The sequence below is a fragment of the Phalaenopsis equestris genome, unplaced genomic scaffold, assembly GCF_001263595.1.
Source record: "Phalaenopsis equestris unplaced genomic scaffold, ASM126359v1 Scaffold000054, whole genome shotgun sequence".
Lineage (NCBI taxonomy): Eukaryota > Viridiplantae > Streptophyta > Magnoliopsida > Asparagales > Orchidaceae > Phalaenopsis > Phalaenopsis equestris.
The window spans coordinates 1,651,062-1,669,198 of NW_018164496.1; the positions used below are offsets into that span (position 1 = coordinate 1,651,062).

General features: G+C 33.4%; 2 protein-coding genes and 1 pseudogene across 2 annotated transcripts in view; 1 reads left to right on the forward strand and 2 right to left on the reverse strand.

Annotated features, from left to right (window-relative positions):
* Positions 1–540: 540 nt before the first annotated feature.
* Positions 541–7,949, forward strand: LOC110019208 (trans-2-enoyl-CoA reductase, mitochondrial-like). The gene is made up of 3 exons (XM_020716788.1): positions 541–815; positions 6,254–6,437; positions 7,526–7,949. The coding sequence occupies exons 1-3, from the start codon at positions 671–673 to the stop codon at positions 7,746–7,748; spliced, it is 552 nt and encodes a 183-aa protein (XP_020572447.1). The 5' UTR covers positions 541–670; the 3' UTR covers positions 7,749–7,949.
* Positions 7,950–10,756: 2,807 nt separating this feature from the next.
* The window catches only part of LOC110019310, a 25,574-nt gene continuing 18,193 nt past the window's right edge, over positions 10,757–18,137 (reverse strand). The window contains exons 9-13 of the mRNA XM_020716931.1: positions 12,590–12,721; positions 12,176–12,287; positions 11,430–11,557; positions 11,009–11,127; positions 10,757–10,937 (exon numbers count right to left, since the gene is read on the reverse strand). Coding sequence (XP_020572590.1) covers positions 10,757–10,937; positions 11,009–11,127; positions 11,430–11,557; positions 12,176–12,287; positions 12,590–12,721 — 672 coding nt within the window. The remainder of the gene's footprint in view (positions 10,938–11,008; positions 11,128–11,429; positions 11,558–12,175; positions 12,288–12,589; positions 12,722–18,137) is intronic.
* LOC110019228 lies at positions 15,974–16,609 on the reverse strand (annotated as a pseudogene).

The window sequence follows — 18,137 nt, forward strand, 5'->3', positions numbered from 1 at the left end:
AACATAGTTGTAACAAACTCTTCTCAGTCTCGTGCCTTATGAGGTTTGTGAGTAGAGCTATGTCTGCTGTTAAAAATGTTTGAATTTTTTCTAAGTTGTTTAGTCAGAGTACATTCGCTCGACGACCACAAACAGTGGTGGAATAAATCAATTGTAATTCGCGATTGATGTAAGACATCATAGGTTGTATAGTCGAAGAAGCTTAATGACATTAAGATGTTCCGAACAAAGTCGAAAATAAAATCCATAATGAATGTAAAACCTGTCATAAGTTGTAAAGCTAAAGATACTCTACAACGTTAACTTCTATCGAAAATTTGAAAGATAATAAGAAAAAGATCTATTAAGGTTGTAAGACCCGTCTTAAGTTCTATAACTGAAGCATCTGCTCGACGATATTAACTTGGGATGGACAAAGCCATAGAAAAACAACTAGAGTGTTATACCTTATAAGTGTAAAATAAAAAAATTGAGGGTCTGATATGTAAATACAAAATGATTGTGGAGTACGTATGTAAATCTTACAATTCTAAATCTCTTCGCTTCTTCCCCCTTCTTCTTCTCAGTTTAGACCGATCACTAGGTTCACCGACGAGCAGAAGCGCCGCCGCCGCCGTGATCAGATCAAAGGAACATCTCAAATCGCAATACTTAGGCATAGAACTCTCCGATGATGCTGCATCTCCGGAGAATCTCGCCCATTGGTCGCCGGAACGCTAGTCTTTGGGACGGGGTTAGGGCTTTCTCGTCGACCGACCAGTCTTCCATCAAGAGCTCCGTCAGTTCGGCCCTCGATTTGCTCTCTCTGAAACCAGGTATTATTTATTGGCTTCATTTTTTGTTCTGGGTAGAATCTGTTGTTTTTTGTTAATTGAATAGATCATGTTGTGCCAGTTTTGATTGTATGTTTGAAAAACGTTATAAAACTGACGAACGTAGAAGCAAGTGGTAGAATGATTTTCAACAATAGTTATTCGAACACCTATATAGCGTCAGAAAAAGATAAATGTTACAAAGGAGGATTTCTGTGATATTTCCAAACTCGAAGGTAGTGTATCAAGCTCATTATTGCTCCCAGCTATAGGTATGCTGGGATCCAACAAGGAAAAGAAAGAGAGATGTTGGCTTTCCTAGCAGGCTAGTACTGAGTACATGTAATATAGATACATGTTTTTCGTTTAATGCTCCTCAAATCAGAGTGTCATCAACTGTATACTTACTGAGGTTTGACTGAAAATGAGGACTCATATTGGCTTTGTGAATATATCAAAAATATTTTTTTCTTGGGGCATGTATATACGTTGAACACAATTCTTATGATTTTACATGTCTCACACCTTAACTTTCATATTTGCATGTTGAATTCCACATATAAAATAGCAATATTAACACTTTTCGAAAGTGAAATACACATTTTCATGCATAGGTTTATTTCACCAAAGCGGCATGTAAGTATGAAAGTTTATGTGTGAGATATGTAAATACATAAGAATTGTATGTTGCGTATGTAAATTCCCCTCTTTTCTTTCTTGTTTGTAATGCATGATGTCTCCATCTCCCATTTTGGATTCTTCCATGTATCGCGTGACAACCCAATTCAATTCATTTTGTCAGTACATGGTTTGTAGGATCGGCAACAATATGTTTGGTTGCTTGATTGTCACATAATAACTTTACAGGTTTCTAGCACTCAATAAGCAATTCTCATAAAAAGTACCTCAATCACATGAACTCACAGGCGGCAGCCACCATTGATCATTATTTAACTTTGGCTGAGGATCCTGACAACATTGCTTGGTTTTTTATTTTCTATAAGATAAAAGCATGTTTCTTGAGAAAATGCAATACTTTGTCACGTATCATTGAGTAGTCAAACCTTCAACTCAATCTACATTCCATCAAATAGTTAGTTTAAACCATCCTTGTGTAGGGAGGAGCAAGCATTGACATGGAGCTTTGTTTGGATACAAAATAGGGCAATGTATAATTTTAAGATGGGAATGTAGGATCTACCTGGCGGTTATGTAAATTAACTTATTTTAGCAATGCAAGTGTGATTTATGGCCTTATTATTGTGAGGTAAATTAATTTTTCAACTATCATCTGATAATGAGTTGAATTATTAAGATACCCATCTGTGGCGTATAACTCGAGACTTTGTTGCATTGGGACTTTTGTCGATTTTGGACCAAGCAAGCCTATTTATTTTATTATGTCTATGTAATATTTCTTTAAACAGACTGAAGTTTCTGCTTTAGGTCATGCATATTCAACTCCAAAAAAGAAGTCCTAGATCTTTGATTCAAATATGATTGTTAAGAAACTTCTGGAAATTAAATTTATGAGATAAAAAGCCATTTGTATGCTTTCTCCCTAAAATTTTTGTGATGCATGTGATTGAAATCAAAGTGTACGACCCACATTTAAGCTTTTACGATGTTTTCACTTTACCAAACTGTTAATTATTGTAATATTGTTGAAAAATAGTTCTATGATCATTAAGAAATGAGATATTTGATGTAAAAATAGTTCTATGATCATTAAGAAATGAGATATTTGATGTTAATTTTCTCTCCATATTAGGTTAAATAACTTAATTTTTACGTTGATTTGCATTTGATCCATAAAAATAATCTTTCAAAGAGACTGTTTCAGATTTATAACTCATAATATGAATACACAAAAATCGAGAAACATCATTCGCAATGGCCAAAAAATATTTTGGCCAAACTGGAAATTAAATTTATCAGGCCCCCTAATATCAAGGTTCAATTAATTTTGTGTGCAAGATGTGGATTTTGGCTAGGTCTAAAAAAATAGTCTATTGTTATTTGCTTGCCCATTCTTATTGTCTTTTGCATAAGTATGTCCTACAACACAAAAATTGTGATAAAACGTTCAATTACATGTCAATAAATGGTAAATTTGCTAATTTATGATAATTTAACTTTAAAGGTTGGCACATACAACATCCCATGAAGAATCAAATCGAATAATATTTTGATACCCAGGGGAGTTAATTTATACCATTGGGCAACTGAACAAAATCGCAATAACTTTATGATATATTCTGTTAGTGTGAATTTGGACATTTAATCTATTTAACTGCTATCCAAAATAACGTTGATAATGGTGTGTGTTCCACCAGGAATTGCATGATCCTTTATTTTTCTTCTCATTCAATGATGATCCTTTTTTAGTTCTCTATAACTGCAGCAAATTGGCTTGTTATTTGAGGCAAATTCATCTTCAAGAGGCTTTATCTTGGTGTAGTAGACAAACACAAATTGGCTTTCCTTGTTCGAGTTTGATAAATTCTTGTCAAATTTGATAAATTTTGGAAATTTTCTTTTGAAAATATCTCTAAATGCCTAAAGCTTGCTGAATGAGTAAATTATAATCTTCTCGAGGCAGTAACAAATCCAGAAAAGGAAGCACCGAAAGTAATAAACATGGTTGAACTATTATGGAAGCATGTTATGCTATTGTGGGATAATGGAAATTTTCCTAGAACATTTAAGAGGATGTTTGGTTTGGTTGCAATGAGGGTGGATTGAAAATACATTATGATTATGACCACAACCATCATGTATCTGACCACCAATTCCATGACCTTTGCAACCAATCCTAAAGCCGACGACCAAGATTGACTCATCATGACTCAAAGATCGAGAAGTTGAGAGCTTACTAATGTGAAAAACCTACGAGATAGCAATCATAATGTTAGGAACCATGAGTCTAGCATTAATTGAGATTGCACAGTTTACAGAGAAGTATGAAAGCCATAGATAAATTTGATGATAAGAAATTCTTTGTTTGTTTGGGCTAAGTAATTCAATTAGGTACTAATGTATCTCATTTAATTTTTCTGTGTGTGTGCTATATGGTCTTTCTAGATGCGCATATCATTTGCTGAATAAAGATATCAAAATAAAGAGTGTAAACACAATGTATATTATTTTTCATATTAATGATAGGATGTGGGGATTTAGCTTGTGAGGTGAGGCTTGGATAGGTTGGTGTGGCTATTAGCACGATATGTGCATATGATCTTGGCTAGAAAAAGAGGATGTAGGCATGCAGGAGTTGATATTTTTCAAAATTAACAAATTTTATTGCAATTAGCTTATCTCATGTCAAATCTGGTTCAGCTTTAGATTTTCAATTTATCTCCTTTGAACAATTTATCTTGATGATTGACAAAAACTTGCTTTTCAAGTTCCACCATCTATTATGGCATAATTGTTTGCATTTTGAGCGTGTAAATGTAGGCTGAATTCATTTTTTATATTTCTGGAGTTGTGATTCATTCTGTTATATAAAGGTTTGAAGCTTAAATGTATACTAACTTCATTATTCAGTCTAGAGTTGTGTGTAAACTTCAAATTTTTTAATAGCCTTTCCTGAACAGTTTTTCTCGAGGAGCAACACTAAGACATATACCAAAGGCATAATTGCTTGCATTGCAGGCATGTATGTTGGCTAAGTTCATCGTTACAGTCTAGAGCTGTGATGTATTTATTCTCTTGTACTAAGACATGAAGCATATTTGAATAGTTTCTCATATTATGATATGGTAATGGATGGAGAACTGGATTAGATTTCAAGTTTTATTTATTTATTTATTTGTACCAATGGAACCTTAAACAGTCTGAACTTTGAGTCAGATTTTAATTCTTAATTTTTAGAATAAATGTCAAATTTCTAATAAATTAATTGATGCAGGACATCTTTTGGTCTACAGTTTTTTAATGTATTTGCATGATGAGATGTTCAAATCACACAATTCTTCAAATTTGCAATTCACAAATCTTTAATTATGACTACTTATGTTATAGATTAAAGCCAAATATACAAAATTTTGATGCAAATGATAATTCAACTTCATGGAAATTTTGAAAAAAAATAGACATTGGGTTACTAATCATATTTTAGTAAAAAATGAGATTGTGTTAAATTTGACAGAATTTAATCACACAATTGAATGAATACTCCATTAGAGAATAAAAGCAAGACGGATAAGAGATCCCTAAATAGAAGAATCATGACTCACACCAATGAAGAAATCACTTCCTATGAAAATATTCAATGTGGTGCACCATGGAAAATGTTAGAAGTAATTGCCGCTAACTAGAAATTCATTCAATGAAAGTTAAAATCAAATGGAATTATAATATAAGACTTTGTAGACTTATATTTCTAATACAAAGTCGAATTATAATATAAGACTTTGTAGACTTATATTTCTGATACAAACCTTCAATTTATGATAAAAATTAGATCGATGGCCCAATATAAATCAAAAGAACCACGAAGATAGCATAACTGTTGCAGTTCAATGATTACAAGGATTTTGAATGGAATGAAATTGGACGCCCTTTAGAGTGAGTAGTGAATGATGGGAATTGAAAGTATTGTAATAAGAGTATACAAAGGGGCGTAAAAAATTGACCCGACATGCCAACTCGTCCTAAACTTGACTCAAAAAATTCGGATTTGGGTTGACCCAAATAATTTTTGGTTTGGTTCGGGTTATGAATCTCGATCTTTTAATTTTTCTGTTCAGGTTTTGATTGGCTCAATAACCGAAAATCAATCCGATACTGACCCCTAACCCAACATTGACTCATAATTGACCTGCCAATTCAAAATTGTCCAAAGATTGACGAAAAATCAACTTGAGTTTGACCCAAATAGTTTTGTCTTATGTTAAATTGATTATACGGGTTTGGTTCAAGTTAGCGGATTGAAGGCTTGTCGGGTTTTGTTTGGACTTTCTATATGTAAGTTTGTTTTACAAGGTATAAAATTCTTTTTGTGAAAAATCCTCCCAAATTCGGGAAAAATTTTGCAATTTCTATATGTAAGTTTGTTTTACAAGGTAATAAACTATAACATCTCTGAGGCGATATATTTGATTTGCCCGAAATATCGGGTGCCAATGGAAATTATTTTCTTCAGTTTGTATCTGCAGATCAATTCTTACGAATTTGTGATAGAATTTATTGTTATTGGTCTAAAACTTGGTTTGATGCTTTGGATACAACATAGCTGACAGCAACAAGGTGTTTTGCTGGCCTCTCATACTGATTCAGTGTATTTTTTTTTTTTTTTGGTATTTTAACCGACCCCATTGTATATTGCTCCACCAAGAAAATTAAAGAAAGACTGATTCAATGAGATTTGAAAGCTTTTCTACTTCTGAAAATCGCAACGTCATCATTATTTGAATTTTTTTTGCAATGATTGAAAGGTAGGACATTGATACACAACTGTGGAGATGGTGATGAGGGAAAAGCTGTAATACAATTGGCCAAGGAGCGAAAACTTCAGACTATTACAATAATTGAAGACAAACCGGGCAACCCTGAAACAATTGAAGAGTTGAAGGCCCTTGGTGGGGATATAGTTGTTCCTGAAAGTTACACAAAGACATGGTATGCTCTTTAATTGTCTGTTTGATTATAGCTTGATTTTGAGAACTTTATTGCATTCGGGCAGAACAAAACTATTTATTCTTTAGCTTTATTTGTATTTTTGGTCAAAATTTTCATTATATGGTACACTAGGTGCTAGGATCAAGTTTTGGTGAAGTTAAAACTAGGAGGAAAAGCCTTTGATGAAGAGACTAGAGCCACCTACAGTTTGAAGAGAAGAGATGACACCGTTGTAGGGTTCCTAGAAGGTTTTTAGGAAACGAATTTAGCGGGGAGGTGGCGTGGAATAGTAAGAGGAAGAAAATATGAGAGTTCAATGACATTTGAAAAGGTATAGGGAAAATTTGGCGTCTGTTCTGCTGCAAGACAGATGGTTCAATGGTGAAACAGTGAGATGCGGACAGTGAGGAGGATCCACCACCTGTTCATGAGTAAGATACAAACACACTTGTAAAAGGAAGATGATACGACACTCCATAGTGAAGAAAATAAAAAACAAAGTCTCCAAAACACAAAACAATGTCTAAACTCATTCAAATTCCTATGTATTTACATGCACACCAAATTCCTATGTATTTACATGCACATAAAATTTAACTTCTATCTTCATGCCACCCAAATCCCTCGTATCACATAAAAAATATCATTATTTTAACTTTTAAAAAGTGAAATACATATTTTCATGTATAGACAAGGTGGCATATATGTAAAAATTAAGGTTAAGGTGCTAGATATGTAAATACTTATCATTTAGTGGTAGGTATGTAAATCTTCCTTCTACTAATTATCACTGTATATAAAACAAAAAAGAGAGTATAACTTTGTGATTTTTGTGTTGAAGAAAGCATATTTGATTGTTAAACTTTCATATTTACATACATAGCGTTGTGATTTTTGTGTTGAAGAAAGCATATTTGATTGTGTCCTCTGAGATCTATACCTTAAACTTTCATATTTACATACATAGCGCTTTTTTATGTGATATTAAAAATTTGAGTGCTGTGTAAATATGAAAATTTAGGTGTGAGATGCATAAATACATTAACAATCGTGTTGTGTATGTAAACGCTCCCATGTTTTTTTTATAGGTATATGAAGAGGTTGGTGAATGAACTTACACCTGCAGCTGGTATAAATTTAGGCGAAGGTTATCAGGTGACGGCGGTCGGCAAAGCCGTGGCCGATGGCGGAACCTTCATTTCATTAGGTAAGAAACTCCCCACTCACGTTGTTTACGATGGCGAAAACCGTAAATCCATTCGATGGGACGAGTTTGCGAAGGGGAAGAAGCTCAAAATTGTCAACATGTAAAATGTCTTTCTACTTCTATTTTGCCTTGTTGAACTATTTTTTCTTTATTGCTGCTTCAGCTTGTGCTACTGTGTGAATAAGGGCAAAAATATGGAGGATAAGGTAAAGTTTGCGAACTGATTTCCATATTTACAAAAATGTATGAAGGGTGAATATGTAAACCATGTCTTATGCAATTTAATTGTTTTTGGTTGTGTTTTATCGTTTTCTGCAGTTGATCAATTATAACACGTTTATTATGACACCGACGTTTACTATGACACATAGGCTTACTACGGTGTCTTGTAAAATAGAGTCAGCACATCCTATGCTTGCTTACTATAACACGAGCAAAACAAAGTTAGTAAATAATAAGATGCAAATAAAAAGTGCAAAATATAAACGAAAATATTGAGACGGGCAATATAACCATTCCATTTAGCAATCAAAACAGTTAAAGGTGTAAGTTACAAAATTTACATTGATACCACACAGTTCTTATGTATTTGCATATCTTACACCTAAACTTTTGTTATTTACATACATAGCATAACACCAAAAACATACTTCTGCTAACTTTTTAAAAGGTGAAGTAATTTCCCTAGAAAATTAGCCTCATGAAAAATGATTCAGGACCTTACACTTTACAATAAAAACCAAATAAAAAATAAAAATTTGCACCTTGCAGCTCTTCTACTTGAAAAAATATTACCTCAGGAGTACTGATGCATCAGTTGCATCAGTACTCTAATGAGGAGGTGCCATGTGACATTATGGTGGGACTATTGCATATCCTCATTAGAGTACTGATGCAACTGATGCATCAGTACTCCTGAGGTAATATTTTTTCCTTCTACTTTCTCTTCATTCTTCACAATATCATCTTCATAAAGGTGTTGAGAAATATGTACATAGAATGATGGTCTCTCCATTTACTTCAACTTCTTTCCTGTTACAAGAACTGCTAACATCAGCCCATCAAGTTATCTTCCAAAGAGTAAATCATATCTTCAACTTATTCAATTTGAATAACATTTTAATTTAAAAAAAAATAATTATTTTTTTGAGCATTTACATGCACATCACTCGGTTCTTATGAATTTACATATCTAAGAACTAAATTTTGTTCTCGTATCTTTTAATATTACATGAAAAATATCGTCATTTTAACTTTTAAAAAATGAAAGACTCCTTTTCATGCATGGGCAAGGGCGTATGTATATAAAATTTGAAGTATAGGTGTTAGATATGCAAATACATAGGAATTGAGGGGCATGTATGTAAATCTTCTTTATTAAAAGGTGCAATTCAATACATAGGAATTGAGGGGCATGTATGTAAATCTTTCTTATTAAAAGGTACAACTATGTATTTGCATATCTAACACCTACCAACGTATGAAAAGGTGTGTTTCACTTTTTGAATAAAGTGGTAGTATTTTTTATATGATAAAAAGGATCTGGGCTTGGGCGGTATTAATGTAAAATGTCAATACAATTGAGTGGTAAGTATATAAATGCCCCCATTCCAGTAGTTCTTGCAGTGGGGCATTGGCAATGGGGTGTTTAGAGAAGATTGGGAGGATTCTTGGCCATGGCCATGGCTCTAATAAAATGTTAGGGGTGAAAGCTTAGGAAAATAAATCATCTTTATCCAATTATCAAACTAGTACAAACATATATATGCATTTATGAGAAAAAAATTAAAATAAAACAAAAAATATTATAATAAGGGTGATAATCTATAATAAAAAGTAAATACTATAATAATAAATAAAGCCATAATCATAAAAATAACTAATTTCATGTGATAATTTAGAAATGATAACATTTGGACCCATGATTTAAAGATCTACATAATAATAAGAGCTATAAATAAATAAGAAAACATATATGAAAAAAATAAAAATTAAGAAAATTTCAGTAAGCATACCATGGACGATGAATACAAACAATGCTTCCTACTTCAAGCTCCACATTGTTGCAGAATGTTGGACTAAAAATAATTGTTTTCTTCATGGTTTCCTCATATCCAAAACCTTCATATCCAAAACCTTCTGAAATCTGCTAAAAATAATTGTTTTCTTCATGGTTTCCTCATATCCAAAACCTTCTGAAATCTGAAAAAAAAAAACAAAAAATAAAATAAAAAATAGTGCAAGGGATACAATTTAAAGAAAAATCTAAAAAAAAGATAATCATTTGATTTCGAATACTATCAATTGACATAGGGCTTCATTATCCAGATGATGAATATAAATATCAGGATAAAAAAAGGGTATTTACATACATAGCAAACCAATTCTTATATATTTACATATCTAACACCTATACTTTACGTTTATACATTTAGACCACCTAAATCATTCGTATCACATAAAAAAATGCCACTTTTGAAACTTTTAAAAAGTGAGGTACATCTTTTCATGCATGGGTAAGGCGGCATATATGTAAAAGTTAAAGTTTAGGTATTAGATATGTAAATAGTTTACGTATTAGATATGTAAATGCATAAAATTGATGTGTAAATCTTCCCCAAACAAAACTAGACTAAACACAAAAAAAAAATCAAAATCAACATGAGTCAGAACACAAACTTTAGTGCTTTCACCAAACAAGCATCGGCAAACTTTCAGCTTTGCATCAAGAATTCTTGACAAAATCCTTACTCTTATTGTGTTTGATTCATCTGAAGACAAAAAAAAGTAAATAATTATTTTGTTTTCTAAAATATAATAGCGCATTTACATATATGTCACACAATTTTTATGTATTTACATGTCACAAGTAAAATTTCATATTTACAAACACCACTCAAATCTTTACCATCACATAAAAATAGCAATATCATTACTATTTAAAAGTGAAATACGCCTTTTCATGCATAGGTTTAAAACGCCAAAGTAATATGTATGTAAATATGAAAGTTTAGGTGTGAGATATGTAAAATTGTAAATACTTAAGAATTGTGTAATACATAAGCAAATTTCTCAAGAATAAAACATTAAACATGCATAATTAAATGTATGATTAAGATGCATAATTAGTTGCATTAAGGTTAATATCTCTGAAGCAACCATTATTACCACCAAGAAATGAAACAGTTTGCTTACTCGAAGGAGTCCTTCCAGGTTGCAGCCCCTTTAAATAATCCATATGTCCGTCTTTTTCAAGCTTTATTATATTTTGCAATCTTAACTGAAATCCAAATCTGTAAAACCGCACAGCAACTAAATAAAATATTAATAATTCGTAACACTGAAAAGAGGCACGATGCGTAACTTATTGTTTTTGGGAATTTCAGGTCTTTCGTCTGTAGATGTGTTAAAAGCTTCCTGAAACAGATCTGCCATCGTCTGTTCCTTAACAATTTGAGCTGCTCGATAGTGCTGATCGATATGCTGAGAAGAAAAAATATATAGAAAGATCTACATACATAAGGCTCAATATCTAACACCTAAACTTCGATTTTTACATACATGCTTCCTTATTTCGATGCATGAAAAAGTGTATTTCACTTTTTAAAAGTTAAAATAGCAGGCATTTGCGCTGTGTATGAAAGACTTGGGTGATATAAATGTAATTACATAGGAATTGGGTGGCATGTATGTAGATGCCCAAAAATATATATTATTTCAGCAGTTAACTCTGAAATGATTTTGAAGAGGTAAACTCTGTTTATTTAAAGAGTTAATGAAACTACCTCATCCTCACTTGAAATTTCACCTGTAAAATCAGGAGCATCTTTGTTGTGAAGAGCCCTGTTACCTAAATGCAACAATGATCTCTTGGAAGAAATCATTTGCCTTTCTTTTCCTTCAATATTGTCCACTGCCTGTAATAAAATTTATGTAAAACAGATGCGTATGTGATATAGCTAAAGAGAAAAGTACCCTGAGTTAGCTCAAAGTTGAAGACGAATATCTTAAATCAATTTAAGCATGCAAAGGCACAAGGGTTGACATTACATTAGGTACATCAGGATAAAAAGTTATCGTTGTATAGTAATACTAAGGGACCATTTGGGATTATTTTTATTTTCTATTTTCTATTTTTTTTATTTTGTTTTGCCTATATTGATTTGAAACAAAATATATTCGACATATTTGATTAAAATTTGATAGTCTTTAAAAACATTCTAAATAACTAAAAGTTGTCATGACTGATTTTAAAGACGTGTAAATTTTTTTTTTAAAACAAAAGATAAAAAAATATGAAAAATATACAAAAAAAAATGGTTTTAAAAACAAAATTAACAATAAAAAAATAAAATAAATTTGATCCCTATTTGGGAATTGGGATCACTTTTGATTTTCGTTCTCGATTTTTTATTTTGATCTAGTTATGTTTATGTTATTACTTGAAATAAAATATGTTTAGCGTGTTATAATATGTTTAGTTATTTTTCATATGAGGAAGAGAGCAGTTGAGGAAATTGGCGGCAGTAACTTTTGGGAATTTCAGGTCTTTCGTCTGTAGATGTGTTAAAAGCTTCCTGAAACAGATCTGCCATCGTCTGTTCCTTAACAATTTGAGCTGCTCGATAGTGCTGATCGATATGCTGAGAAGAAAAAATATATAGAAAGATCTACATACATAAGGCTCAATATCTAACACCTAAACTTCGATTTTTACATACATGCTTCCTTATTTCGATGCATGAAAAAGTGTATTTCACTTTTTAAAAGTTAAAATAGCAGGCATTTGCGCTGTGTATGAAAGACTTGGGTGATATAAATGTAATTACATAGGAATTGGGTGGCATGTATGTAGATGCCCAAAAATATATATTATTTCAGCAGTTAACTCTGAAATGATTTTGAAGAGGTAAACTCTGTTTATTTAAAGAGTTAATGAAACTACCTCATCCTCACTTGAAATTTCACCTGTAAAATCAGGAGCATCTTTGTTGTGAAGAGCCCTGTTACCTAAATGCAACAATGATCTCTTGGAAGAAATCATTTGCCTTTCTTTTCCTTCAATATTGTCCACTGCCTGTAATAAAATTTATGTAAAACAGATGCGTATGTGATATAGCTAAAGAGAAAAGTACCCTGAGTTAGCTCAAAGTTGAAGACGAATATCTTAAATCAATTTAAGCATGCAAAGGCACAAGGGTTGACATTACATTAGGTACATCAGGATAAAAAGTTATCGTTGTATAGTAATACTAAGGGACCATTTGGGATTATTTTTATTTTCTATTTTCTATTTTTTTTATTTTGTTTTGCCTATATTGATTTGAAACAAAATATATTTGACATATTTGATTAAAATTTGATAGTCTTTAAAAACATTCTAAATAACTAAAAGTTGTCATGAGTGATTTTAACGACATGTAAATTTATTTTTAAAAACAAAAGATAAAAAAATATGAAAAATATACTAAACAAACATGTTTTTAAAAACAAAACTAACAATAAAAAAATAAAATAAATTTGATCCCTATTTGGGAATTGGGATCACTTTTGATTTTCGTTCTCGATTTTTTATTTTGATCTAGTTATGTTTATGTTATTACTTGAAATAAAATATGTTTAGCGTGTTATAATATGTTTAGTTATTTTTCATATGAGGAAGAGAGCAGTTGAGGAAATTGGCGGCAGTAACTTTAGTCTCACATCAAATGGTAAAAGTGTACATTGGTATAGAAATTCTAAACACTAGACCTTCCCTCATAAGCTTAACTTGTTATGTTAAAAATGAGCTTAACCACTAGTGCTAATCAATTATCCTTTTGATCTATATTCTAAGGCCAAAAAACTCTGTAAAGTAGTCCACTAAGACAAGGAAATTACAAAGTCTTAAAATTTTACCTATATTGCTTCCATATAGAATTCCTCGCTCATATTTCCAAATAAAGTGTCACGACTTGGCACGATAACTTAGAATTCACCCAGTCAGGAACTGCGATCAGACGGTATTAATATTTAATTTACTTTCCACAAACTTTTATAACTTCTAATATATATAAAAAAGTTGCCAATAAAACACACAATATGCTGCATAGAAATCAAAACATCTAGAAATAACAATATATTCAGCAAATAAAATATCTCAATTCACACACAATAGTATCTCCACACAAATAAGCAATACAACAATAAAAATTACAATCATAATACCTATTAACAGTAGTCATACTCCTGTAAATTAAATCTCTTATGTCAGACTATCAAACTATAATTTTTCTTTTCCTAAAATAAATAATTAAATTAAACATTTAATTGTCATTACTTAATGAGTAATTATAATCTTAATATGAATTAATTCATATGCAAATCTGTTGAAATTTAGAATAATGTTGAATAAAGTGGAATATTTGATATTCCTTTCATTGATATGAACAAAGGTATAGATAACCCTTACAAGAATCTTATAATAAGAAAAATAATAAAAAAAGAAATGATATGAAAGGAAAGATATATCACTTGACATCTCCTATAATTAATTCATATTAATTATTAGGAAATACTAGGAAATAACATAAAATAGGAAAACAAATAATTCCTAATTCAAGGAGATAAATATAAAATAGGAAAGTAAATATCTCCTTAATCTAAGGAAATAATTTATTCTCAAAACTTATTATAGGAATAAATTATTTTCTATTAAGTTTTAACAGGAAAGACAATAAATCCTGTAATTTAAATTAAATATTTCAACACCCCCCCTCAAGTTGAAACATGTTTATAAACCACATTCTACTTGAATTTGAAAACATCAACTGATGTGCGAGGAATATTCTGTGAAGTAAAACTTGAAATCTTTATTCTGTATTGTTGTTGTCTTTGGCTTTAGTTACTACAGTGTCTATAGGTAGACGGAAAACTCCACTCTTGGAGATGGCGGTGGCAGCAAGCTTCTAGACGGATCTAAAAAGTTAGGAGTGCGATACAGATGGTTCCTCCACATCATCGGTTGCGATATGCTGACTGGAGGAGTCTCTGATCGCAATCTAGCCTGCAAGGCATTAGCCGCATTGGTAGGCGGAGATGGAGTTGGAGATTCCTTGAGAACGGAAGCGAGAGCCATTAAAATGGAAAAACTGATGTTACCCTTCCTATGACCAGATTAGGAACTCCTGCTGCCGAGATACCAATGTCAACTTTTCGAGTGATTCCTTCTAGGTTCTTTGGGTGAACATGTTTTTCCATTGATAATTGTTGGATTAAGTTTACCATCCCCCCTCAAATTGATGCTGTCAATTTGCCAACAAGAAATTCTGTCGGTTCCAATAATCCTCAACCCGTAAGCGTCGAATCCGAAAGTCCCGAAACCGAGAATGTCGAACCCTCAGAGACACCTCTGAACCATAACATGATTTGAGCAAAGAAAAACAAGAAATCATTTATCCTTGTCGTCAGAAATTTGAATCATAGCCACAAGAATGATCCGCTTCAAGTTACAAGATCCAAATGCTACTGATCATAGCCCACAAATAGGAACCAGTTACACGATCCAAATGTTATCAATCATAACATACAAATAAGATCCGTGTCCTGCTCCAAAAGCTACCATCATAGCCCATAAATAGGATCCAGATGCTATCGACCATAGCATATAAATAGGATCCGTGTCCTGTTCCAAATGCTATTGATTCTTCCTGCGACGACGAGGACGATCTAGGAAGGAGTTGAAAACTCGCAAGTAGTCAGAGGAAGACTTGATGGAAGTGTCGAATCCGAAAGTCCCGAAACCGAGAATGTCGAACCCTCAGAGACACCTCTGAACCATAACATGATTTGAGCAAAGAAAAACAAGAAATTATTTATTATTGTCGTCAGAAATTTGAATCATAGCCACAAGAATGATCCGCTTCAAGTTACAAGATCCAAATGCTACTGACCATAGCCCACAAATAGGAACCAGTTACACGATCCAAATGTTATCAATCATAGCATACAAATAAGATCCGTGTCCTGCTCCAAAAGCTACCATCATAGCCCATAAATAGGATCCAGATGCTATCGACCATAGCATATAAATAGGATCCGTGTCCTATAAACGATCTAAATGCTATTGATTCTTCCTGCGACGAAGAGGACGATCTGAGAAGGAGTTGGCAAGAAGTATTAGGAGGAAGACTTGATGGAAGCAGTTGAAGGTGGAAGGTAACACGACGATCGAGGCGCCAACCTCAAAGATATCTCCAGCAATCGTGACTGTGGTTGTCCGCCCACCGACGATACCAAACAAATCCAATTGCATTCAATCTCTGCAACAAAACATGCTTGCCAAGCCAACCTAGAAGCATTTTCGGTGAACAATTGAAGAACCAGATTCACATACTCGGCCTTCGAAATCCACATCTGTTGGAAGGTGCTGAGAGAAGCAAGGATGGAGCCTCCAATCCAAATACTGTATTTCCTCTCGGGGGGCGCAACCACCTTAATCTTCATGCTGCTTGGGGAAAGCGCTGTGATTTCCTTGCTCATCCGATCAGCAATCCCTGGAAAAATGGAGTTATCTAAGCACAATATTACCATACAAATCCTTCCTGATGTCCACATCGCACTTCATAATGGAGTTATATGTCGTCTCATGAATGTCGGCCGACTCCATTCCAATCATGGATGGCTGGAAGAGGACCTCAGGGCATCTGAAATGCTTAACTCCTATGGTGATCACCAGTCCATTAGGAAGCTCATAAAATTTTTCGACAGAAGAGCTATTCTTCGCAGTCTTTAGCTCTTGTTCGTAATCCAGTGCAACATAAGCGAGTTTCTCCTTCATAGCCCTCACAATTTCTCGTTCGGCGGTAGTGGTGAATGAGTAGCCTCTCTCGGTGAGAATCTTCATCAGAGCATCGATAAGGTCACGACAGACGAGATCCAAATGGAGGATGGCATGAGGAAGGGAATATCCTTCATGTATTGGTATGGTGTGACTAATGTCATCACCAGAATCAAGCACAATGCCCGTTCTTCCTCCTAGGGTTTGTTTCTGATGAAGGCGTTGCTAAAGTTTCAGGAGGACCAGCGACCCCTTGCCCGGACGAAGATTCCCATCAGCATCCAGTTTCGTTAAGGTGAACTTGCCTGCCGCACACGGAGAAATATGAACCGGATCCGCTGCCGGCAGAAGAAGATGCAATGATGCGATTGTACTCGTCGATCATGTAAAGATGCAATGATTCAAGGTCTTTATTAGGAAGTTGTTACTTGAGGGTGAAGTTCTGACCACCAAGAAGATGCCGGGAGAGAAGAAGAGTGCCCCTCCCTTCCTGCACAAAGGATTGCAGGAAGGGAGTCCGACAATTTTGAAAAGAAGACCGGTGGCTAAAATACGAATTTAAGCTCTGATACTATGTTGAAATTTAGAATAATGCGGAATAAAGTTGAATACTTGATATTCCTTTCATTGATATGAACGGGGGTATAAATAATCCTTACAAGAATCCTATAATAGGAAAAATAATAATAAAAAAGTGATATGAAAGGAAATATATATCACCTGATATCTCCTATAATTAATTCATATTAATTATTAGGAGATACTAGGAAATAACATAAAATATGAAAACAAATAATTCCTAATTCAAGGAGATAAATATAAAATATGAAATAAATATCTCCTTAATTTAAGGAAATAATTTATTCTCAAAACTTATTATAGGAATAAATTATTTCCTATTATAAGTTTTAACAGGAAAGACAATAAATCCAGTAATTTAAACTAGATATCTCAACATATGTATAAATGACCAAAAGAAATCTTATTCATTACTTTATAAAACTGTCAAATTTTATTTTAAATTTATCTCTTACAATTTCAATTTAAGTATTTACACTTTTTAACCTCTTTAAGACTCTTTCAGGGTGGTTAGGAAAAGACGACACATTATGAGGTCGTCGATCTTGAGCAGACTAACCAATGACTCGAATGACACTACGTGGTCAAGCGGGTCGTTCCTCCCTTTGTAAGAATCCAGGCGAGAAATTCTTAGCTTTGGCGGGGGTATCGCCGCTTTGATTTGGAGAGCAAAATCTCCCCCTGCGAGCGGCCGGACAGACACACGTATCCGCTTTTCCTATCATCTATTCGCTTGTGCAGACGCGGCCATGTCATTGTGTTGGGGCTCGTCTTGTCCCTCTGTCCACTAGTTTCTGACCTGTATGTCTGGAATAGGCGAGTTCCTCGGTGGGGCCCTTTGAGGACTGAACCCCTTAGATACCGTTTCCAGACGACATAGATTCTCATGCTTGGTGTTGAGATTCGTATTCTCTGCCATCCTTTCTCATTCTTATTCCTCAGTGGAATAAGCTCTTTCCCCGGAAGGAAGCTTCGTATTCTCTGTCATCCGTTCTCTTTGAGATTCGTGTTGGTAATTCTGGTGTATAGAAACACCTTAATTTAATAAATACAAGAAAATAATTACTCGTTTGAAGCCCGAATGCCTTTCTCTTTC